The sequence below is a fragment of the Molossus molossus genome, unplaced genomic scaffold (genome assembly GCF_014108415.1).
Source record: "Molossus molossus isolate mMolMol1 unplaced genomic scaffold, mMolMol1.p scaffold_m16_p_16, whole genome shotgun sequence".
NCBI classification, from domain to species: Eukaryota; Metazoa; Chordata; class Mammalia; order Chiroptera; family Molossidae; genus Molossus; species Molossus molossus.
This window is the reverse complement of record NW_023425351.1, coordinates 44,204,357-44,229,763: the sequence shown is the minus strand read 5'-3', so window position 1 is coordinate 44,229,763 and position 25,407 is coordinate 44,204,357. Positions and strand designations below refer to the sequence as shown.

Genomic DNA, 25,407 nt, shown 5'->3' with positions numbered 1-25,407 from the left:
CACGTAGGGTCCTGGCGTCAGACGCGCTGGGGCGGGACGAGTGCCGCGTGCGGTATAAGTAGAGGGTGCAGGAGGCGGTGCTTCCCCTTCTCCCCGGCGGTTAGTGCTGAGAGTGCGGAGTGTGTGCTCCGGGCTCGGAACACACATTTATTATTTAAAAAACCCAAAAAAAATATAAAAAAATCTTTTAAAAAACCCAAAAAAAATAACAAAAAGTCCGCGTCTCCCCCGCCGGAGACTTTTATTTTTTTTCTTCCTTTTTATAAAATAACCCGGTGAAGCAGCCGAGACCGACCCGCCCGCGGCCCCGCAGCAGCTCCAAGAAGGAACCAAGAGACCGAGGCCTTCTCGCTGCCCGGACCCGACACCGTCACCCTCGCTCCCCAGCCGGCAGCCAGCGGCCAGCGGCAGCGGATCGACCCCGTTCTGCGGCTGTTGAGTAGTTTTCGATTCCGGTTGATTTTTGTCCCTCTGCGCTTGCCCCCGCTCCCCTCCCCCCGGCTCCAGCCCCCGGCCCCAGCACTCGCTCTCCTCCTCTCACGGAAAGGTCGCGGCCTGTGGCCCTGCGGGCAGCCGTGCCGAGATGAACCCCAGCGCCCCCAGCTACCCTATGGCCTCGCTGTACGTGGGGGATCTACACCCCGACGTGACCGAGGCGATGCTCTACGAGAAGTTCAGCCCGGCCGGGCCCATCCTCTCCATCCGGGTCTGTAGGGACATGATCACCCGCCGCTCCTTGGGCTACGCGTATGTGAACTTCCAGCAGCCGGCAGACGGTGAGAGCCGGGCCGGGCGGGCGGGCGGGCGGGCGGCCATGAGGCTCAGGCGGCGGCGGCGGGCGGGCTAGGCCGGCGGGCCCGGCGTGGGGGGAGGGGGTGGGAGGGCATGTCACACCCCCCCTTTATCGACGGCTGGTGGGGAGAGGCTCGGGCGCCAAGACCCCGGTTCTCCATACCAGGGGGAACACGCGCCGCCGGCAGCCGCACGCCCCTCGCACGCCTGGCCACTTCCTCCTTTGCAACCATTTTCTCGGCCTCAGCCGCTCTCAAACTTTAGGGTGATGACGCGCTGGGAGGGTTAGTGAGATTGGGTTCTTCCATGGCTCTTCCGCCAGTAGCCGCGGGATTCTGGGGCGTCGAGCGCCGAGCCCCCTTTTACGGTAATAGGTAGAGGCGCTCTCACCACCCGAGTTTTTTGCCGGCGCCCCGGCACCGCGTGGAAGTGCAGCTTGGTGCTCGAAAAACACCACGTGTTGAACCCTGTAACCTCAGGCCCGAGGCCTGTTTCTGCTAGTGGCCCAGTCTCCTGGGAAAGCTACTGGCCTTAGAATAAAGTGGATATGGTGGTGTGTGTGCAGTGGTGGTCCTCAGGTTTCTGACTACGTTCTTAATAACTTGTCAGTGGTCGATGGTTCTACAGATGTAAATTATCTATGAGCCATGCATTTGGGGTTTTCCCCTATCAAGGACTTCTCACTTGAACATAACTGCAGGTTTGGAGGAGATGTGGAGGATGGCCCTTTGGAAGGCCATCGTTTTCTCAGGGAATGTAGATCATTTAAATGTTTTAATCAAGTTAGTTTCGTAGTACTGGTCATTTGTTCAGAATATTGTTTTTTCTCTTCTGAAACTAATAGTTACTATGATTTTGAAGGGTTTTACTTAAAAAATGAGTTCCAGATTTGGCTGTAAAATGTTACTTGTGAACTGGATCATTATTACTTACGTGGAATTGGAGTAGTTCAGGTTTATTTTTTAAAAAGTGGTCCAGAATATCCATAAATCATGAGGAGTGGTTGAGTACTGAGTAACAGATTCAAATTAGCCAGAAACTTTTGGGGGAATAATATTGCTAACCTTGTATTTTTATTTTAAAGTTAAACAGTTCACAAAGACAAAATTTAATAGATAGGGTATGTGGCCTGATGGGTTTTGCCAGGATTTTTTCTTTCTTTCTAGATCAATTGAAATCCAAGTCAGCTTCATTCTATTTTATGGCCCAATTTTGCTTTTTCCCCCAGGCCGCTTATATACATATCAAATATTCTAAAATATAAGGAATTTGTTTTTATGTTCGTAAAAAAAAAGCCGTAAGAGTGGAATTTAAACCTTTATTTTATTAAGTTCATTTAGAAGTTATTTACGTAATTATCAGCTTCTCACTAGGTAAAGTTAATATTGAGATTTGGGGTAGGCAAACTACTGAATGACACTGAATCAGAAGTTGTAAAACTGCAGGTTTCCTGCCCCTTTTGCTCTGTAGGCAGTACCTCCAAATGTCACTCCCTGACAGTTCTCCCCACTCTGGGCAAGACTTATCATTGACTGGAAGATCAAGTAGTATTAGGGAATGTAAGTTTGGGTCAGGTAATCACAAGCTAAAGAGTTGCTAAGAGAAAACTTGAACAAATGCTAGAGACCAGAAAATAGTAGCTTTTGAAAGGGGGCTTCTAATTTTTCTAAGCTTAACCATTTTAAATCCAAAGAAACAACTTTTTAATTTCTTGGGATTTGAAAAAAGTTGAACTTCGGTTTACCGAGGTTACAATACATCATATATGTTATCATTCTATACCAATAAAATAGTGCTCTGCCTGCTCAAAAGAAGATAGCATTTTTCCATTTATTTGGTTTCTACATGTACAAATTAGTATCCTTCCAAATAGTTTTTTGAGTGGTTTTCTTTTTTTCTTATTTATTGCTACATGGATGGACTTGTAGAATAGCTCCTGAAAGTGACCAGTTTCCAATTTAACTGGAAGAGGTGACTCGTTCAAAAGAAACTCAAAGTCAGCTAAAAACTAGGGGAGTGAGTAGGTGTGGTCAATTGATAATGAGCTGACAGCTTATCTGTCACTGTCTTCTAGAAAATGAAACTTTCATTTGTAAAAAGTGGCTGGAAAATTTGTCCTCTCAACAACTTTAAAGTTACATTGGCATGGGATTTGTGAAATTTGGTGTAGAACTGGAAATGGACTATGTTTTTCTCCCTTTTTTTTATTTTTTATTTTTATATCCTCGAGGACATTTTTACATTTATCTTCAGGTGGGGGGAGGGCATCGATGTGAGAGGGATGCGTAGACTGGTTGCCACCCACACGACCCCAACTGGGGCTGGGGACAAACTGCAACAGGTACGTGCCCCCCCAGTGGGAACCGAACCCCACACTCTGGGCCGTGGGCTGAAGCTCTAACCACTGAGCCAAACTGGCCAGGGCTGTTTTTCTCCTTTTAAGGGACTAGATTTTTTCACTTACGGATGTTTGGTGTTTTTTGTTTGTTTTTTTTTTCAATTAGTCTCAACTTTTCTAATAAGTGTTTCTTTAGTGGTATGGGTGCACATGATTCTTCATAGATCCTGAAATAATAGGATAGATTTTGAAATTTTCTAGCACTATCCAGAAATAATTGGTTAAATTATCATTTAAGTACACAAGTGATCTAAGATAAAGTTGGTTTTATATGTCAAGAAAGCATTAATAGTGAATTGTGAACATTGTAGACCTAGTAGTTAAAAAATTCTGTATTACACAGCTAATTAGGCCAAACCTCACATTAGAGGGTTTTTGTTTTTAATAGAGCCTTTATTTTATTTTTTTATCACTTTTTATTGCCTCTATGCCCTCTTCCACCTCCACCCATCCCCCTCCATCCCCAAAATCACCACACTGTTGTCCATGTCTGCGGTTCTCTTTTTTTTCTTTTTTGCTCACCCCCTCGCCCCCCCAAAACTGTCTGCCTGCCCTCTGATCTGTCTCTATTTTGCTTGGTAGTTTGTTCGTTAAATTCCACATTTGAGTGAGAGATGGTACTTGTCTTTCTCTGTCACATTAGTTTTTGAAGGCCTGATTCAAATCTTGATCTGAATAGATATGGATATAGCATTTCCTTTTTTTGTTTACATGACATTAGGAAGTTGTGCCATGAATCATGGAAATCCCCACCCCCACCCCCACACACAATAATTCAGGGACTTTTATCTTTTAGGAAAATGGACTAATTTTTGTGTAATATTAGCAGTGATCAGCTGCCAGTGAAAGGACCATTTTGGCAAGCAATAGGGAAGAAGTTAAAATGCTTAAAAGTTAAAAACTACACTTAGCCTGTGGATAATCTTCAATTGTCTAATGTCTTTTATACTGCTCATTAAACAGATTATATATGAAAAGGAATCTTGGTTTCATGTTGACTAGGAACAAAAAGGTGCTTTTAAATATAATGGCAATTTCAGGGAAAGATTATTTTAGAAATACATCATTAGTAATAGTGTCATTCATTAACAGGTGGGAAATATAGTTTTTGAAATTGTCTTCTCTTTATATATTATACAACTCAAATCTCAACTAGTTCCAGCTAAAGTCCAGCCATCTTGAAGTTTGAAGAAATAGACTGTGGGCCCAACCACTCCTCCCACATGCAGTAGTTCATAAAATTTTAAGTGGTCTGTAAAAGTTTTAAAGTAATAATTCACTATGAAAATATCCTTCCTGCAGCGGAGCGTGCTTTGGACACCATGAATTTTGATGTTATAAAGGGCAAGCCAGTTCGCATCATGTGGTCTCAGCGTGATCCATCACTTCGCAAAAGTGGAGTGGGCAACATATTCATTAAAAATTTGGACAAATCCATTGATAATAAAGCACTGTATGATACATTTTCTGCTTTTGGTAACATCCTTTCATGTAAGGTAAGCAAAAATGTGACAGGTAAACATATTTACAGTGTTTTATCTACTTGTAGTTCATTCATTAAAATAGTGACCATACTATTCATGGATATCCTTATTTCCCAAGTACCTAGTTTAGGTGACTGACAAGTTTTACAGTTGACCCTTGAACAACACACATTTGAACTGTTTGCCCACCTAAATGCAGATTTTTTTCAATAAATGCCTATACTGTTTTCTGTCTGTGATTGGGAATCCGTGGATGCAGAGAGCCAACTATGCATTGTTGTACACCATTTTATATAGGGGATTTGAACATCCACAGAATTTGGTATCTCGGGAACCGGATACTCAGGAACAGCTTACGTGTTTGGGGAGTCAAAAGTAGTTATATGTGGATTTCGACCGCTCCCTTCAGTGTTGGTCAGCTGTATGTCTGAACACTAGGAAAATGCTAAATTAATAGTAACTAATGGAAAACTGCTATACATTTTTCCCTAGGTGGTTTGTGATGAAAATGGTTCCAAGGGTTATGGATTTGTACATTTTGAGACACAGGAAGCAGCTGAAAGAGCCATTGAAAAAATGAATGGAATGCTTCTAAATGATCGCAAAGTGTAAGTATAAAAATTAATCATACTTCAGATCTCTTTTTAATAGTTCAAATCAATACATTAATTTTATAAGTTAATGTGTTTGTACTCTTAAAAAGATAGAATAAAAATTTAAAAACCTATATCTTGGTAGATTTTATAATTGTTTTTTCTCCACATTGAATGTTACATATAAATAATAGTGAATTAATAAAGTGGTCAACATTCAAACCAAAAAGAAAGTGGGTATACTGGGATATAAAGCTTTTTCAAGATAAGTGCATAGTTGAACAACTAGAAATTCGGACAGAAACTTAATCGTGATTCCTAAGGTAGTAATTAGCTCATTTTATATTTGAGGAAACTGAGGCTAAAATAATTTGCCTGTAATTAAATGCTGGCATGACAGATAGGCTAGGATACAAACTGAGTGGTCTGAATTCTGAGCCCAGGGTGACTCTTGACTTGGTTATACTGCTGCAATTTATTGATGGAATTAAAAGTTGTTTTGTTTTTTAAAACCTTGTGAACCCCCTTGATCTCTTTAAAGAAAAAGCTGAATTAAACCAGAAGTCTTTATGATTAATATTCTGATGTAAACTTGTTCTTAAAGTTGCAGACTTTTAAAATAATGACACTGATGCCCAGGCCAGTGTGGTTCAGTTGGTTGGATGTTGTCCCATGTACAAGAAGGTTGCTGGTTTAATTCCTAGTCAGGCCACGTACCTGGGTTATGAGCTCAGTTCCCAGTAGGGGGTGTGCAGGAGGCAGCTGAAGAATGTTTCTCTTCCTTTCCCTTTCTCTCTGTAAAGTCAATAAAAACATTTTTCTTTATTTATTTTAGAGAGAGGGCAAGGGAAAGGGAGAGAGAGAGATAGAAACATCGATGAGAGAGAATATCCACTGGCCGCCTCTTACATGCCCCGCACTGGGGAATGGTCCCACAACCTGGGCACGTGCCCTGACCGGGAATCAAACCTGTGACCTCTTGGTGCATGGGTCAACACTCAACCACTGAGCCATACCGCTGGGCAATAAGAACATTTAAAAAATAAATAAAATAATGACATTGATAAAACCTGTATAAGACTATTTCTGCTTCAAGTTGTAAGAATACGGATTTTATGAGCCCAAAGAATTGATAAATCTTAAATGTTTTATCCTCATTGTCAGTGGATATGGGTAAATTCAGCTGTGAGGTCATATTGTAAATGATCTGTGAGTTCATGATGTTGTGTAATGATGGCATACCAATTGGGTTTGGTTGTAAGTCAGCTGCATCACTCTTAAGGTTTGGTTCTCATAAACCAGCGCATCAAGTGGTATGATCAGTCTGTACGTGAAAAAGTCATGCACATGGTGTTACCTTTTTAAATTCTATGTCAATTACATGATGAAGGAAAGATTTTGTAATATGTAAAGAACCCAAGTCTTAAGAAAACCAGCAAGTCCTTCATATGAATGATGTTTACAAAGGCTAATTCTTAGAGTACATTTAAATAAGGAATATTCAGCATTAGTAGTATTCACAGATGAAAACATAGTTTCCCTGTCTGCAGCATTTTAAGGGGGAAAAGTGCCCATCACTGTTGGGGTGCTTTAGATTAAATAAAGACATGATTTATTGCTGTTTTGAGTATGAAATGATATTACCCTTTTGGAAAACTGTGTATGTATAAATTTAAGATCCTTTATATACCCTTTGAACTTCTGATTTCTGCAACTTAGTCATAAAAACAAGTAACAACGTCTCATAAAATTCCAGCATTATTTACAAAGGCAGAAAGTTTTTATAAATAATTATGGTCACTGGAATATTATGCTACCACTGAGAACATTTATAAAATTAGTAACATGGAGAAGCATCCATGTAGGGGGTGATAAAAGGAAATAAAATCATAGGTATCTCTAATGTTCTCAAATGCAGATTATGAAAAGTCATTCATACCCTGGCCAATTTGGCTCAGCAGTTGGAGCATTGGCCTGTGGACTGAAGGGTGTTGGGTTCGATTTCTTGTCAAGGGCATGTACCTGGGTTGCAGGTTCGATCCCCGGCCCTGGTAGGGTTCGTGTAGGAGGCAGTCAGTCCATACGTCTCTCTCTTACATTGATGTTTCTCTCCCTCCTCTCCCTTCCACTCTAAAAAATTAATGGGAAAATATCTTTGGATGAGGAAAAACAAAACAAACACGAAAAGTCAATCATGTTTTGAGTGGGATTATTGGAAATTGTTTTTTTACTTTGATGTATATTAAATATTCAATGACACATACTACTTTTAGGGGAAAACTACATTTTTAAAACATTTTGTTGATAATGTAAAGAAAATTATGTGGGGCTACTGTGTGTTAAAAGTGTAGAATTAAGAAGTATATTAAGTTAGGAGATTGCAAACAAAGTTCAAGAACCACTTTGAAATAGCAGCTGTGAAAATTTTTAAGTCTTTTTTTAATTTATTTTTTAATCCTCACCCAAGGATATGTTTTAGAGAAACGGAGACAGAGAAACATTGAAACATGGATTTGTTGCCTACTGTACGCACCCTGACCTGGGATCGAACCCACTACCTAGGTATGTGCTCTGACTAGGAATTGAACCTGAAATCTTTTGGTATATGGGATGATGCTCCAACGAGCCACACCTGGCCAGGATGCTTTTGTCTTTTCTGTGGCATCCCACTCATCTGTAGTATTAGAGGTGTGATCTCTTTAACCCTGGGTTAGCTGGACAGAAGAGAGAGAAGTGTGTATTAAGAAAAATGTTTTTTTGCCCTGGCCAGGTAGGTAGCTCAGTTGGTTAGAGTGTTGTTCCATTACACCAAGTTCGCAGGTTCGATCCCTGGTCAGGACACATACAAGAACCGTGAATGGCCCTGGCTGGTTTGGCTCTGCGGTTAGAGCGACAGCCTGCGGATCAGAGTGCCGGATTCGGTTCTCGCTAAGGGCACGTGCCTCAGTTGCAGTTTGTTCCCTGGCTCAGGTTGGGGTCGTGTAGGTGGCAACCAGTCAGTATGTCTCTCACGTCAATGTTTCTCTCTCTTCTTCCCTCTGTCCCTCCTGTTCTATCTGAAGATAAATGCAAAAATATCCTCGAATGAGGATAAAAAAAAAAACAATGAATGCATAAATAAGTGTAACAGCAAATTGATGTTTTTCTCTCTCTCCCTCCCTCAACCCCTCCCCCCTTTCTGCCTTCCCCTCTAAAAGTCAATAACATTGAAGGTGAATAAGAAGGGTTTCTTTTTTTGTGATTGTAGTTGTGAAATTTTATTTTTATATTTTATGCTTCGGGTTTTTTCAATTGAGATGCTGTTTTACCGTGTTCTTTTTTTTATCCTCACCCGAGGACATCTTCCCATTTTTTGTTCAGATAGAGTGGGAGGGAGAGAGAGAGAGAGAAACATCAACGTGAAAGGGACACATCGAGTGGCTGCCACCCGCACTACCAACCAGGGCCAGGGACAAACTGCAGAGGTACACGCCCTTAGCGGGAGCTGAACCCTGGTCTCTGGACTGCAGGCCGGTGCTCTAACCACTGAGCAAAACCGGCCAGGGCTACCGTGTTCTCTTTATTAGAGATTCTGAAATTATCAGTAACATTTACAAAATCAACTATCATGCTTAATTAATATGAACTTCATGAAATAGAACCTAATATTATAGTCTTTACATATTTTATTAGATTTGTTGGGCGATTTAAGTCTCGTAAAGAACGAGAAGCAGAACTTGGAGCTAGGGCAAAAGAGTTCACCAACGTTTACATCAAAAATTTCGGAGAAGATATGGATGATGAGCGCCTTAAGGATCTCTTTGGCAAGTTTGGTAATGTGTCTGAATTAAATTTTTACACTTAAAATTCTAAGTAATTGCTCAATATTAATTTTGGCTAATTTTACTAAAAATAAAGAGACTTCCATGGTACTTAAAATATTTGTAGTTTTTTAAATTGAGCTACTGATAGTCTATTATACTACATAGTAATATATAAATAGAATTCTATCTAGTTTAAAAATTGCATAGCATTGTATTAGCACAGTCAGGTGCAACTGCAGTTGAACAAGATTTAAAAGGTTTTGCTGTGTTAAATTGTGGTGGACTTAATCCACTTACAGATCCCATCTCATCAGAGGCATGCATGTGAAAGTGCAGTGTTTAATTATGGGACAGGAAAGCTGGCCAGCTTTACTTAGGTTCTTTGGTCAGTCTCAGGAACATCATGTTGAGCTAAAATTGACTTAAAAAGACAAGGCCAAACAAAGATCCAGATTTTCCAGGGATATCGCCTTGGCATGGCCTTCTGAATCCAGGGGATCTTAACTACTCTTCCCTTTCATTTCAAATTAATGACGTATAACCAGCTTTATTTTAAATAATATTAAGTGATCAGGAGATGAACTTAAATTGTACACGTTTGCGTATGATTTGCTTGCTCCATACTCTTTGTTTTCCTTGTATTGAACTTTGGTGGCCTTTTTTTTAAGCACTTCAAATAAAGAATTTGGAAATTCAGTAATTTTTTTTATTAACTTATTTTTGTTACAGATGTTTCTTCTTTTTTCCCCATTGACACCCTCCTCCCCATCTCCCCGTCCCCAGCTTTGTTATCTGTGTCCATCGGTTATGTTTACATGCATAAAAGTTCTGTGGTTTATCTCTTCCCTCCCCCTCTTCTGAAATTCAATAATTTTCTATTGCCAAGTTAACATGCCATATTGTACCTCTGCTTTGAGCAAAAAAAAAAAAATATTATTTTGCACAAAAATAAATTGTGTAAGATGAGAAAATGTAACATCATGTCGTGCATCTTAGTATTCCAAGTTTTCTTTAGTGACTGGCTTTTGTATATTTCATTTGTCTTTTTTAAATTAGAAGCTGTTTCTAAGGTTGGGTTGGATATTGCTAGGTCCTTATTTCAAATAAATAATGCTGTCAGTTGACCATCAATATGTAAATTTGTCATTTATATTCTTTATGGCTTTGAATAGCAGAAATTGAAAATACAGCCTTAGGACTGAGGCACATTAAAAAGTAACAGTATACCTGTGCTCGTACATTTTGCAAATTCTGTATAATCAAATGTAATTTTTAGCCTTTTTGACCCATCTACCTGAGATAATATGCACCTTGGTTAAGTGTCTTTTTTACTTTGGGGGGACACATGTGAATTCAGAAACATGCCACCTCCTTCAGGTGATTCATTGTCTCCCCACATGTCAGACTCTATTCCTTCCACTGCCTGTTGAAATCAAGTGGGCCAGAGCTTAAAGAAATTCTTATTTGTTAAATCTGATGTCAAGAAAACCAAATTATTGAGTTAAAAAAAAAGCCTATCTGTTTTATTCTACTGCTAAGAATAAAACTCATTTTTACAGTTGTCTAAAACATACCTTCAATAGTGGAAGTAGGAATGTTTCAAGGAATAGAGTATTAGCTTCTTATAGTACACATAAAGGATCTTTGAAAATATTTAGTGCCCATGCATGGCTTTGTTTTATGTGTTGAAATTTGAAATGTATAAACTAAATGTTGTATGGAATATCTTTGAATCATTAAAAAAAATATATTTTTTAGGACCTGCCTTAAGTGTGAAAGTAATGACCGATGAAAGTGGAAAATCCAAAGGTTTTGGATTTGTAAGCTTCGAAAGGCATGAAGATGCACAGAAAGTAAGGCTTAAATATACAAATTAAAAGCGCTGTGGGTTTTCTGTATTTTACATAATGGGATTTAAAACTGGGTTGCTCTTATGTTCAAATTTACATGCATACCAGTGGCTGTTTTCTTTTTTTCTCTTATTCCTCACCTGAGGATATTTTTCTATTCATCATCAGATAGAGTGGGAGGGAGAGAGACACATCAACTGGTTGCCTCCCGGATGACCCGACCGAGGCCTGGGACGAACCACAACTAAAGTATGTGCCCTCGACCAGAATCAAACCCAAGACTCATCGGTCTGCGGGCTGACGCTCTAACCGTTGAGCCAAACCGACCAGGCCCCAGTGGCTACTTTACATGTTCATCTTTACATAATATTGTTTTGAATTATTTGGAATTTATATATTTTGAGGGTATAAATTGGGAAACCTAAATTTTCCCAAAATCTCAAGTTTAGTTTTTGTGATGGGTCTATCTTTAGTTTTCATAACTTAATAAAAGTTATGAAAAATTGTTAAAGAAATGAACTTCCATATTTTAAGTAAGTAATTTAAATTTTTGTGATATCTGTAGGCTGTGGATGAGATGAATGGAAAGGAGCTTAATGGAAAACAAATTTACGTTGGCCGAGCTCAGAAAAAAGTGGAACGGCAGACGGAACTTAAGCGCAAATTTGAACAGATGAAGCAAGACAGGATCACCAGATACCAGGTTTATTTTTTTGTTTTAATCCTCACCCAAGGATATTTTTCTATTGATTTTTTGTTTTGGGAGAAGGAGAGAAAGAAAGAGAAACATCAATGTGAGAGAGATACATCGATTGGTCGGACCCCAACCGGGGTCAGCAATCAAGCTTGCAATCCTCAGGTCCTCGGGCCTACGTAACTATTGAGCCAAACTGGCCCAGGGCTACCAGGTTCATTTTTAATTGAACAAGCAAAATAAGGCAGGGCGGGATGAGAAATCTATTTTATGTTCATTTCATTTACTGCCTGGTAACAGGTGATTTGAGAGTGGGAAAGGAGAAGACACATGGGGTAAAACAGTAGGAAGTGTGCTTAACCACCAGTTTTTCTTCCTTTTATTATGGTGTTTATATATTTATTTCAGGGCGTTAACCTTTATGTGAAAAATCTTGATGATGGTATTGATGATGAACGTCTTCGGAAAGAGTTTTCTCCATTTGGTACAATCACTAGTGCAAAGGTAAGCATATGAAGGTTTTGTTTTTAAGATTTTGGAAAAAATCTGTGGCTATGTGTATTTAAATTTCACATCAAAATGTAGTTCTTTTTTACTTGGTAAATGAATAAGTAGGTCTCCACTCGAAATCTTTTCCTGGAAATCATTGCTTCATTACTTTAAAATTTTTTTCAAATTTGATGTGGATGTTGTGGCCCCATGGTTTATTTTTGCAGGTGATGGGTTCTAAATTTTTTCCTGAGGAAGACTGGTTGACGACCCTAGTTACTGATTGATCCTCAGTGATATGCACTGTTATACACTTTGTCAGACTTGTGTTTTTACTGGTTAAAGTAGGCAGTTTATTAGGGAACTATACCTTTTAAACATTGGGTTAATCTGTATTCAGTTATTCATTCTGAGGAGTCAAATTTGAAGCCCCCTATCAGTAGAGATTGTTTTTCCTTTTTCTTGAGGTCAGAAATTGAGAAATACAACAGTAGGATTATTCTATTCTAAATTCTGGAATTTTGATTTAAGGTCCTCTGCTCTAGGTGTTTTTTATGGTGCTCAAGGTCCAAGTGTGTGCACATGTATTTTAGGGTATGGGGGGAGGTGGAAGAAGTGTCTAAAACTTTAGTCAGGTTCTCAAAAGAGTATAGAAAAAATTAAAATTCAGTGCTCTGGAGTGACCTGTAGCTTAGCTTCCTACTCAGCTTTTCCTGAGTAGAAAGATTAACCCATTAACCAAGGAAGCTTCTGTGAAAGTGAGTAGATGTTAGGGTCACAGTAGATGAATACAAATAAAAAAGCAAGTGATATGGTTGCCTTGTGTTGGCAGCCTGTGCTTTTGTACGAGTACCTGGAGTGTGATAGCAGTTATTCCTGAGTGTCTTTATTCTCAGTATGTTCCCTGAAAGTTGTTTAAATTGAATGTTGTGCATCAGCTTGCTTTGAATATATGAGACATGCATGTTTTATAAAAGACTGCTTATTAAATCCTTTTTAAAAAGCCCTTTGTGGATTAATAATATCACTACAAAGAGGTGAAAAGTTTGGCAAGAATTTATTTTGGAGGAGGAAGTCATTATGTTGATTTTATAGTGCTTGCTGAAAAAACACACATGTATATATCAAGGCAGAAGGACAAAAAGTGAAAGGCGATTCCAGCATTCTCCCATTTTCAGTCTGAGGTGGAGATTTGGGTGGCTTTTCTAGATGATTTTTCATACTTGTCCACACGGTTTATATGTATAAATTTTGTTTTTTTGTGGGTGTTTTTTGTTTTTTTGCATTTATCTTTAGATTGAGTGGAGGAAGAGAGAGAGAGAACATTGAGGTGAGAGAGACACATCAACTGGTTGCCACCCACACATCCCCACCAGGTACATGTCCTTACTAGGAACCGAACCCGGGACTCTGGTCCACGGGCCGGTGCTCTAACTGCTGAGCCAAACCAACCAGGGCTGTATAAATTATTTTTAGAAAACAAGATTATGCCATACATATTCTGCAGTTTGCTGTTTTATTTAACAGTATATCTAAATACATATTTCAGGCATTTTCTCATTTTTTTGCTAAGGGCTAAATGGATGTACATAGATTATTTTACTGTACCTGTATTGATAAGCATTTGGATTGTTTTGCATATTTCCACTGTTAAATCCACCTCTCTAATAAACATTTGTGTATCTTTGCACACAATGCCAGTATTTCTAAAGTTCTAGAATTGAAATTACTGGTTTGTGGATATATGTATTTAAAATTGATACAACGAAACTGTCCAAAAGGGCTGAACAAATTTCTACTAGTCTTGTAATTTAGAAGAAAGCAGTGTATATCTTTTCAAATTGTGGCATATTTTTTCTTGTGTTTACTATTTTTGCTTTGAGAATCTATCTGGCAGTTTTATTTTTTCATGTGGTGTGAAGAAGAGATCTAACTTAACTCTTTTCAGTTATCCCAATGTATCACATACCAAATAGTTCAAAGTCCATCCTTTCCCCACTATTTTGTAAATGTTAATTTTAATGTACTAAATTTCCATAATTGCATGGGTATGTTTCTAGATTCTTTTCAATTTAGATATAATTGACTTACAACATTAGTTTCAGGGTTACAATACAGTGAATCAGTATTTGTTTATATTGTGAAGTGATCACCACAGTTCATTATCATATATAGTCAGTCACAAAGTATATTTTTCTTGGAAAAACTTTTAAGAACTCTCCTAGCAACCTTCAAGAATACAATACAGTATTAACTATAGTTCCCATGCTGTACATTACATTCCATGATTTATTTTGTAGCTGGGAGTTTGTACTGTTTAACTCCCTATACCCCACCTCTTTGACACCCACCAGTCTGTTTTCAGTATCCATGAACTCGGGAGTTTTTTTGTTTCTTTTCTTCTGTTTCTGTTTTTATTCCATGTATAAGTGAGATTGTTGTAGTCTGTTTTATTGCCATTTTGTTTATTCCTATGCTGCCAGCATACTATTTAATATAGCTGGATAGCATACTTCAGTATATTGCCAGGATAGTGAGGAGTTTGAAGAATTCTTTGCATCTCCTCATTGCTGGTTTAAAAGATCTTTGAGCCAATGGAAGCTTCCTCCTAAATATTATTTATACCCCAATATTTGTGGCCTTTCTGGTCTTTAGTGTGAAGTTTTTATTTTAAAATAGGAGTATTATGAGATTCCATCTGGCCCTCTTTCCTCTCTAAAGAGCAGTAAAGCATTTTGTCAGCTTGAATTGCTAGAAGAGTAAGATTTTAATTGTGGATATTTCCAGTGGTGCTAAGAGTCAAATTTAGTAGGCCTAGAATGTATTTAGATATTGAAACCTTAATTTGAAAATCTTAATATCTAACTGAATATCTAAAGTTGCTGTTGAACCTCTACCCCTTTACTTACTCCTTTGCTTAGCTAGGGTAATGCATGTGTATAGCTTGCCCTTAATATTTGGATACTAAGGAGAAATAGTGGGAAAATGGTGGAAGTATTAACAGGGTTTAGTTATTTGAGTCAGTAACTATAATTGTAATGCTCTCCTTTTTGTGCCTCATTTTACCACTGCATTAACCTTGTTTAATATTTTTTTTTTCTTTCAATAGGTTATGATGGAGGGTGGTCGCAGCAAAGGGTTTGGTTTTGTATGTTTCTCCTCCCCAGAAGAAGCCACTAAAGCAGTTACAGAAATGAATGGTAGAATTGTGGCTACCAAGCCACTCTATGTAGCTTTAGCTCAGCGCAAAGAAGAGCGCCAGGCTCACCTCACTAACCAGTATATGCAGAGAATGGCAAGCGTGAGAGCTGTGCCCAACCCTGTAATCAACCCCTATCAGCCAGCACCTCCTTCAGGTTACTTCATGGCAGCTATCCCACAGGTACATTTTTCTGTTTGGTCTTTTTTTTTTTTTTTGTACCAAAAGTAGTAATGATAAAGCCTTGGAGGTAAATATTAGACATGTGAATGACTAAATTTTTAAAAATGCTTGAAGTGTGAGAACCTGCATTTAGTGTATAACAGGTATATATTTAGAGTATATAGCTAGTTGCATTATTAGCGCTTTTTTTTGCTGATATATTTACTTGCTTTCTACAGACTCAGAACCGTGCTGCATACTATCCTCCTAGCCAAATTGCTCAACTAAGACCAAGTCCTCGCTGGACTGCTCAGGGTGCCAGACCTCATCGTAAGCCTTTTATTTTTCTCTTAAGGGGATGAATTATTTGGGATAAAAATATACATAAGGTGCCCTGGCCGGTTTGGCTCAGCAGTTAGAGCGTCGGCTCGCGAATCAGAGAATCTCAGGTTTGGTTCCCGCTAAGGGCATGAACTTTGGTTGTGGTTTGTCCCCGGCCCCGGTTGGGGTCGTGTAGATAGCAACCAGTCGGTTGGGGTCGTGTAGATAGCAACCAGTCGATGTATCTCTCTTGCTTTCATCAATGTTTCTCTCTCTCTCTCCCGCTCTGTCTGAAGATAAATGGAAAAAAAAAAAAATGTCCTTGGGGTGAGGATAAAAAATATATACATGAGGCCAATTAGCTGTGGTTTATTAACTTGCTTTTCATAATTTATGGTTGTCCATTTTGGGGATTCTAGCATCTTTTCTTTTTTAAAAAAGAATTGTAAAATGCTTCATTACTCCTGTGAAATGCTTCATGTCTCCTTATTGAGACATTGATTTCTGTGCTGGTTTGATTTTTCTTTATAAGTTTGTGAATGGAGGGAACTCTTTTTTTTTTTTTTTTTTAACCTGTTTTAGTTAATAATTTTTTTTTATTTCATCTTGTTAGGATCCAACTTTTTTTTTTTAAGATTTTTAAAATTGATTTTTAGAGAAAGAGAAACCGATTTGAGAGTGGAAAAGTGATCAGCTGCCTCCCACATGTCTCCTACCAGGATCAAGCCTGCAACTGGGGCACATGCCTTGGACCAGCAACCTTTGATGCACAGGACAAAGCCCAGCCAACTGAGCCACACTGGCCAGGGCAGGATCCAACCCTTAATTTCATATTTGTTGGGCAGTAGTTTTAAAAAGATTTTGTTTTGTGTATGAAGACCAGGGTCGTGGCATTTTTGGCCTTGCCCTGTCTGTAGAATAGTGCTGTGTTGCAGGAGCACTTAGAATGAGGTTCATGTGTCATGTTCAGATATTAATAAGTACTTGTTGCATGAATGAATGTTTACTGCTGCTCTGATCTTACAAATCTGGTGAAATTGCAGGTGTGAGACTAAGTGTTAAAAAATCGTTTTGTGCAAACCTCAGCTCAAAAAAAGCAACATGAACACTTTTAGTGAGTTTTGCCTGTTAATGTGTGTTCATATCTTTAAATGCAGCATTCCAAAATATGCCCGGTGCTATCCGCCCAGCTGCTCCTAGACCACCATTTAGTACTATGAGACCAGCTTCTTCACAGGTTCCACGAGTCATGTCAACACAGCGTGTTGGTGAGTCATAACCCTGCATGTAAAAAATGGATCTCCAATTTGAAGTAGCAGGGTAAATGTACAAAAATGTTTGTTTTTTAGCTAACACATCAACACAAACAATGGGTCCACGTCCTGCAGCAGCTGCTGCTGCAGCTACTCCTGCTGTCCGCACCGTTCCACAGTATAAATACGCTGCGGGAGTTCGCAATCCTCAACAACATCTTAATGCACAGCCACAAGTTACCATGCAGCAGGTATGGACTTACTAATTTCTTCATAAAGGTGACGGAACCTTGGTGGCAATCAAAGAAATTGAAGACAACTGTATGATATAGAAGAGCTTAAGGCTTAAGCTCTGTGGGTCTTGACCCATTCACAGGGGTCGCCTAAGACATAACAGTAGCAAAATTACAGTTATGAAGTAGCAACAAAAGTAATTTTGTGGTTGGGGGTTACCACAACATGAACTATATTAAAGGGTCGCGGTATTAAGAAGGTTGAGAACCATGGGCTTAAGCTGTCTAGAACATCTTGTTAATTGTTCCATTCATTGATAGTATGTAAAAATGTCTTATCTGCCTTATATTATAGGAATTAGATGAGCATTCAGCATTTTCCATTCTTAATTTACTTGTGTGGCTTGAGAGTTTTGTTTAGCATAAATATAAGGAAGAAACAGTAAAATCAAGTTTAGTTTGTGAGATGTGGCTCACTTTTTTTTTTTGATCCTGGGACTAAAACTGTCATTGATCATAATAGGAATCTGGTTCCAAAGAATACTCCAGGTTTAAAAAAAAACGAAATATTTCATGTGGTTCTTTTTTTTTTTTCTTTATCCTCACCCGAGGACATTTTTCCATTTTTTGTTCAGGTAGAGTGGGAGGGAGAGAGAGAAACATCGATGTGAAAGGAACACATCGAGTGGCTGCCACCCACACAACCGACCAGGGCCGGGGACAAACCGCAACCGAGGTACATGTCCTTAACAGGAACCAAACCCGGGTCTCTCAGGACCACAGGCCGACGCTCTAACCGCTGAACCAAGCCGGCCAGGGCTATTTCATGTGGTTCTAATACTTGAGCAAATAAGTGTTAGTAGCTCTCTTTGGTTGTATTTCTGATTTACTCAGCTTCTATTTATGTTTAGATTACAGTCTTTAATGCTTTATTGATTTTTCAGTGATGACTGTCGCTTGTACTTGCCATTACTTCTGTACTTGACTAAACTTTGGAATTTTCCTATTTTATATCTAGCCTGCTGTTCATGTACAAGGTCAGGAGCCTTTGACTGCTTCCATGTTGGCATCTGCCCCTCCTCAAGAGCAAAAGCAAATGTTGGGTAAGTACCTTTGTCTTGCCTAGTTAGAGACTAGAAAATAGAAAGACACATAGACTTCCTTTGTATCTACTAATGACAGCTAGGGTGGCGAGATTGATCTGAATTGGTATGAGTGGTTATGATGGCACAATTTGTCTCCCTGCCTAATTTAAAGCCCAGGGATCAATTAGTGTGTCACTTTGAATGGATAGGCTAATAGAGCATCACACTCCTACTTGCCATACATCCCCACCACATTGTTGGAAGAGGGAATTTGAACCAAATGAAGAATTTTGGCTTTGACTGAGCACAGATTGAACAATTTAATATTGTAACATAGCTTTCTCCCTTTTTTTTCTTACAAACCAATACTGCCAAGAATTAATTGCCTTGTGGTGGATCTTAATCTGTTTTATAGTAGTTTTCCCATAAAAGATGTATTGAAACGATGGGTCATGGGTTAGCATATATTTGCTATATACAAAAGGTTCTTAAATCAGTTTTAATATGGTTCATGCCTTTAAGATTCTTTTGATTGAAGTTTTTGAAATGTTTTTGTCCTTAGGTGAACGGCTGTTTCCTCTAATTCAAGCCATGCACCCTACTCTTGCTGGTAAAATCACTGGCATGTTGTTGGAGATTGATAATTCAGAACTTCTTCATATGCTTGAGTCTCCAGAGTCTCTCCGTTCTAAAGTAATTTAACTTTATCATTTATCTAACAACCTCTTAAGACTACATATATTGCAGGGCTGTTTATAGGAACTTAATTTTATAGAATATTTTAAAGTGCTATATTGCACAGGGTGGGGCAAAAGTAGGTATACAGTTGTGAGTACTAAACAGTTCATTCTTGGATTGTTATTTATTATTGTATTATTTTCCATACAAACAATTGCAAACCTACTTTTGTACCACCCTGTACAAGCCATGCACAGTTCTAAGAGCTTTGTAAGTATTAATTGTAAGTTCTGTGGTGCTATTATTTCCATTTTATAAAGGGGGAACAAGCATAGAGAGGTTGAGTAATTTGCCCAGTGCTTAAAGCTTAGGAAGTGGCAGAGCTTGGTTTCAGATCAGTCATTTTAACTTGTGTCCATGCTATCTTAAGTGCTCCTACTTGACTGGAAAAAGATAGTGATATTTGCTAGTATTTTTCAGCTTTGAAGTATTTTTGGTGAGAGAGGAAGAAACATAAGGGGGTTCATAATTCTAGAACAGTGATGGAGTGGAACCCAGAAAGATGTGGATACAGTTAGAATGTTTTTTGGATTAACAGTTCTTTCTACTTTACCTTTAGACATTTGTGTATAGTCAAGTTGAAATTCTAGTTACTTCTTCTCAGAGCCAGTTTGTTTTCTCTTTTAGGTTGATGAAGCTGTAGCTGTACTACAAGCCCACCAAGCTAAAGAGGCTGCCCAGAAAGCAGTTAACAGTGCCACTGGTGTTCCAGCTGTTTAAAGTGAGCTTTCCCTTGTTTATTGTTTTAAGCTTATTTCCTTAATCTCTTATAATAGCGTGAGCATATTTTGAAACATAGCAAAAATTTATTTTACCATTAAATCCCAACATATTGCTAATTTTTCAGAGAAGTAGAAATGTAAAATAATTAAATTTTACCTGTTATCCTGGTATTGACTTGAATTTTCAAAATCAAAGCATGATTAAACATTTCGTATAGTAAGTTTTAGTAAATTGCCTATATTGGCCCTTTGTGTACATTTCTCTCAGAGAACTTGCCTAGCTTATACCTTTTTTTGGGTGACAGTAATGACAGTTGCCTTTTGGCCTTTTTAATATTGCCCTTCATTACTCCCAAGAAACAGAGTAATGCAACTCTTGAGCCAGGACCAGAGATTGGCAACGCTTCACTGTGAAGGACCAGATAGAGGAAATATTTTGGGCTTTGTAGGCTTTGTTGATTTTGTTTGCAGTTACTTGACTCTCACTGTTAATAGTGTGAAAGCAGCCATAGACAATATGTAAACAAATGAGTGTGGTTGTGTTGTAGTAAAACTTGAGAGAAATAGGCTGCAAACTGGATTTGGCCCTTGGCTTTCATTTGCTACTCACCAGTATAGTATTGGTCTTACCTGCCTTGTTTTGTTGGTTTTGGGTTTTATTGAAGCATGTTTGATATATAACGGGCAAATTTAAGGTGCTCCACGTTAATTTGACACATTACTATATTGTGATATGATTGCCATTGTGGCAATGCTTAGCACCTCACACTTTATGTAATAATCCTTTCTTTTTAAGTTTGGAATAATTAAGACCTAGTCTCAGAGCAAGTTTTATGATTATAATCTTTCTCCCCCCCCAACCCCCCTTACAGATTGATCAGGGACCACGAAAAGAAACTCGTGCTTCACCGAAGAAAAATACCTAAACATCGAAAAACTTAAATATTATGGGAAAAAAAACATTGCAAAATATAAAATAAATAAAAAAAGGAAAGGAAACTTTGGACCTTATGTACCGAGCAAATGCCAGGTCTAGCAAACGTAATGCTAGACCTAGATTACTTATTGATTTAAAAAACAAAAAAAAACAAAAAGAAAAAAACAAAAAAAAAATAGTAAAATATAAAAACAAATTAATGTTTTATAGACCCTGGGAAAAAGAATTTTCAGCAAAGTACAAAAATTTAAAGCATTCCTTTCTTTAATTTTGTAAATGTCACTTCTGTTTTAAATAACAGAATTGATAACCGAGCAAGGAAACATAATTTGGATTATAAAATTCTTGCTTTAATAAAAATTCCTTAAACAATGTACGGTGATGTTATGCTATTTTATTTCTCTTGGCTTGTGTAAATAGGTAATAAGCTGGAATTAGCATAAGAACCCCTTTGTGGCAAAGATGCGTAAGTTTCCAGAGTGTCTTGGTTTTGTGGAAAAGAGGAGACAAGACAATTCCTCTAAAGTATTTTATGAATTTAGATTTCCTTGTGGATTCTTAAGCAAGGTGTATCTGTATTTGTTCAATGATCTTAACATTTTTTTGAGGTGATGACAGTTACTAAGGTTTCTAGGCTGGGAGATAATTATCTTAATCCTTTGTTTATATGGTAGAAGACAGTAACAACAGGGTTACTCTGTATAGAGAAGAGTGTCTTGGGTATAATTGATATTGATTAAATATCAAAAAGTTAGGATTCATTTTAAGCCTTATTGATGATTATATGACTTCATCTCAGTATAATACCTTATCCAAAGTACTTAAGAAAAATGAAGATTAGGGGTTCTGTCTCCAGAGAATGAATTTTAGAAGATCAGGGCAGGACCCAGGACATTTGAATGAAACATATCTCTGGCAATTTAAATGCACTTTTGAGAATGGTTTCAACAGCTCTGTTGCTGTGTTGGGAGCAAATAAAATAAATCCAAATAAAAAGCCATTCCTATGACAGTGTTAGCCCTCTTTGCATAATGAAGCCTTATATTGCTCTGTACCTGGAATGCTTTTCACTTTGGCTTCCTGTTTTTAAACTCAGTCCACTTCTCTATCCCATGATTTAAATCAGTGTGCTTTATAGGCATTCTACGGACTATTTTGTATTTTGCCTAACCACAGACTTGCTCTCTAAGGGGCTTGACAGTTCATTAAGATGAAAACAATTTCTCAGTCTCCATGAAAGTTTTTCCTCAATACTTTAGGAAGGTGAAGAAGAGTGTGTGTGTCTGTGTGTGTGTGTGTGTGTGTGTATGCTGTTTTTCAAAATTTGAGTACAAAATGGTTCAAGCTTTGATATTTTAAAGGAGCAGGCTTTAGTTTGCAACACCTTAGAAGCTCTATCTATAAACTTACCACAGTTTAAAACTATTTTAAAATCTAGAGTTGTAGATATGAGTTTGCATACAGTAGCTTTCTTTTTTGTTAATCCTCATTTGATAGGTTTTCTTTTTTTTTTTAGAGAGAGAGAGAAACACCAATGTGAACAAGACACATCAATCAGTTGCTTCCCACACATGCCCAGGCCTGGCGGTGTATCACACCTGGGCCCCTTTGGTGCGTGGGCCGATGTTCTTAACTACTGAGCACACTGGCCAGGGTAACAGTATTTTTCTTTATATGATTTTGTGTGATGCAGATAAATAATTTGCATCTGTTCTGCAAATACCTTTATTTTCTTAGTGAAGCAAACTTCTGACTGGAGAGAAGCCAACAAAGCTAAAGTTTGTGATTGGCAGGAATCAGTTTAGAAAAAACTTCATCCTCATGGTTTAAGATCAGCTGAGGGAATGTATCTTGTTTACAGTATGCTATCTTTGATTATACAAGTCACGTGCTGCTTAACAATGAGGATACACTCTGAGAAATACATTAGGCAATTTCTTCCTTGTGTGAACATCATAGAGCAGACTCAACACAAACCTAGATGGTACTTTTATAGGACTGGCAGCACAGGCTTGTTTACACCAGCATCACAAACACTTGAGTAATTTGGTGTGCTTTGATGTTATGATGGCTCTGACATCACTAGGCCATAGGGATTTTTCAGCTCTGTTACAATCTTATGGGACCACCATTGTTATACCTAGTCTGTTAGTGACTGAAATATCATGCAGAATGTGACTGTGCTTTGCCTCCCATCAAACTATAGTCAGGGGTGGCTTAATGGGAATATGTGTTGGGGATATGAACTGAGAAATGCATCGTTAGCAATGTGTCTTTGCCAGCATCATAGTATGTACTTACCCAAATATAGACCACTACACATAGGCTATATGGTATAACCTGTTGCTCCTAGGCTACAACCTGCCAAGATTTTACTGTTCTGACTACTGTAGGCTATTGTAACACAATGGTGTTTGAGTATCTAAACATAGAAAAAGACAGTAAAAATATGACATAAAAGATAAAATGGAACACCTGTATATGGCACTTAACCATGAATAGAGCTTGCAGGACTGGAATTTGTTCTGGGTGCCTCAGTGAGTGCTTAGTGAATGGAAGGCCTAAGACAGGACAGTAAACTAAGCACTGAACACTTAGGCTACATGAAATGTATAAGCTATTTTTCAGTAATTAACCTTAGCTTACTGTGACTTTAATCTTGTCTTAATTTTTTTCACTTTTGAATCTTGTAATAGAACAGTAAGCTTAAAACTAACACATTGTACAGCTGTACAAAAATATTTTCTTTATATCCTATATTTTTTTCCTATTAAAAATATATTTTTTTAATTTAAGCTTTGTTAAAAATTAAGACATAAACACAATTGGCCTACGCCTGTAGGGTCATCAGTATCACTGTCTTCCACCTTCACCTCTTGTCCCACTGGAAGGTCTTCAGGGGCAATAACACACATGGAACTGTCATCTTCTATGACAACTGCTTTCTGCAATACCTCTTGAAGGACCTGCCTTAGGCTATTCCTGAGGCTGTTACTGTTTTCAGAAATTTGTCCATGGTGGTTTGCTTGGCTTGTTTCTTTTTTTGTTACAAGTATTCTTGTAAGCAGGTAATGCATCATGAACATTCCTGTCTATTAGTGAAAACCTTTCAGGTGTTGGGGGTCCATGTTTTCAAACTTTTTAAGGAGCTTATTGAGGTCTGCAAAAGCTGCTAACCCCTTTACTGTGAATTTTCTTGGGAGTTCTTATTCTGCAGTTTCCTTTTTCCTCTTCAGCTATGTGTTCCTATTTCACACCTAACAACTTAGTCAGTTTCTCAGTAACCACCTCTAGGAATGTAATGTCATCCTCATCCACACCCACTTAGAGTTACTTGCCATGTCAACCACAGCCTTGTTGATTTTTGCAATTTCATCCTTAGCAAATCCTTTGAAGTTGTAAACCAACCTTTTAAGTGTCTTCCAGATGACATTTATACTCTTTGGTGACATCACTCCCAGCCTCAGCAAGGTTCTTAATGAAGTCATAGGTGTATTCCTTTCGGAATTACATCAGTGTCTTCATTTGCAGCAATAGCCTGGGCAAAGCTGGTATAACTCCTTGACCCATTGGTTGGATCAAAGAAGTGGTGTTTGAAGGGAGGAATACCACTTTGATATTGGGATGAAGATCACCAATAAAAGGAGAATGTCCAGGAGCATTATCAACAATATGCAAAATCTTGAAAGGTATGTTATTTTCCAAATAGTACTTCATTTTGCTGGTTTAGCAATTTAGAAGGGCGTCTTGGAAGAGGAGCTGGGTCATCCATGTTCCTGTAGTGTACCAGCAGTGTCTGTTTATTGATAAGCTTGAAGGCCCTGGAGTGTCCACTGTGCCAGATTACAAAGGGTTCAATTTGTAGCCTGCAACACCCCCCAAACAAGACTGTTACCCTGTTCTTAAAAATCTTGAAACAGCCCTGGCCAGTCTGGCTCAGCAGTTAGAGTGTCGGCCTGTTGTCCAGAGAGACCCGGGTTCGGTTCCCGCTAAGGGCACATACCTCAGTTGCAGTTTGTCCCTGGCCCTGGTTGGGTCCTACAGGTGGCAACCACTTGATGTGTCCCTTTCATGTCGATGTCTTTCTCTCTCTCTCTCTCTCTCCCCCTCTCCCTCCCACTCTATCTGAACAAAATATCGAAAAATGTCCTCGGGTGAGGATGAAAAAAAAAAGCCTTGAAACAAAATTAAAAGTGAATCAGGACTATAAAGGTAGAAAATCTGTAATGATTATTACTCCCTTAAGGGTGAAAGTTCTTTCAGGTATCCATTTCCAGAATAGGGCATCTGTATTGAATTTTGCTCTGACAAGTAATTTTCCTCCACAGTCAGCTTATCTGGAGTTTACAAAATTTTTTCTGTTGCCTTCACATCAGCACTGGCAGATTCTCCACTTTTACATTATGTAATGAATAACAATTCTTCAAATTGTTTAAGTTACCTGGAGCTAGCAGTAAATTCAATATCAGTCAGATCTAGCCTTTACTTTCACCATTGCAAACATTTTTGTTTGTTTGGGCCATGATCATCATGGTGCTGAGAGGGATAAGCTCTGTGTCTGGTCTTCAATTGGGTCATTAGAAGTTTCTCCATGTCTCATATAGGCCCTTCTTGAGTTTTTGTTAGTCTCATTGCCTTCAATGAAGCAGGTCCT

At 38.4% G+C, this 25,407-nt stretch overlaps 1 protein-coding gene across 3 annotated transcripts; it reads left to right on the top strand.

Moving 5' to 3' along the window:
* The first annotated feature begins 88 nt into the window (after positions 1 to 88).
* On the top strand, positions 89 to 24,431 carry PABPC1 (poly(A) binding protein cytoplasmic 1). Of its 3 annotated transcripts, none has more exons than XM_036263855.1 (15): positions 89 to 776; positions 4,493 to 4,686; positions 5,167 to 5,282; positions 8,940 to 9,079; positions 10,829 to 10,923; positions 11,486 to 11,623; positions 12,023 to 12,118; positions 15,213 to 15,485; positions 15,704 to 15,794; positions 16,943 to 17,053; positions 17,135 to 17,289; positions 18,290 to 18,374; positions 18,919 to 19,049; positions 19,722 to 19,815; positions 20,689 to 20,931. In XM_036263855.1, exons 1-14 carry the CDS (start codon positions 584 to 586, stop codon positions 19,812 to 19,814), a joined length of 1,911 nt encoding a protein of 636 aa, XP_036119748.1. In that variant the 5' UTR covers positions 89 to 583; the 3' UTR covers position 19,815; positions 20,689 to 20,931. The 3 variants fall into 3 exon arrangements, with proteins under 3 accessions (XP_036119748.1, XP_036119751.1, XP_036119750.1); XM_036263858.1 differs by having other exon boundaries at positions 91 to 776; positions 8,940 to 9,070; XM_036263857.1 differs by lacking the exon at positions 20,689 to 20,931 and adding an exon at positions 24,285 to 24,431 and having other exon boundaries at positions 569 to 776.
* The last annotated feature ends 976 nt before the right edge of the window (positions 24,432 to 25,407 follow it).

Coding starts and splice junctions, on each gene's coding strand:
- PABPC1 (XM_036263857.1), top strand. CDS start 584: ATGAACCCCAGCGCCCCCAGCTACCCTATGGCCTCGCTGTACGTGGGG. Junction 4,687..5,166: donor GTAACATCCTTTCATGTAAG/GTAAGCAAAAAT, acceptor ATTTTTCCCTAG/GTGGTTTGTGATGAAAATGG. Junction 17,054..17,134: donor CATGTCAACACAGCGTGTTG/GTGAGTCATAAC, acceptor TTTGTTTTTTAG/CTAACACATCAACACAAACA.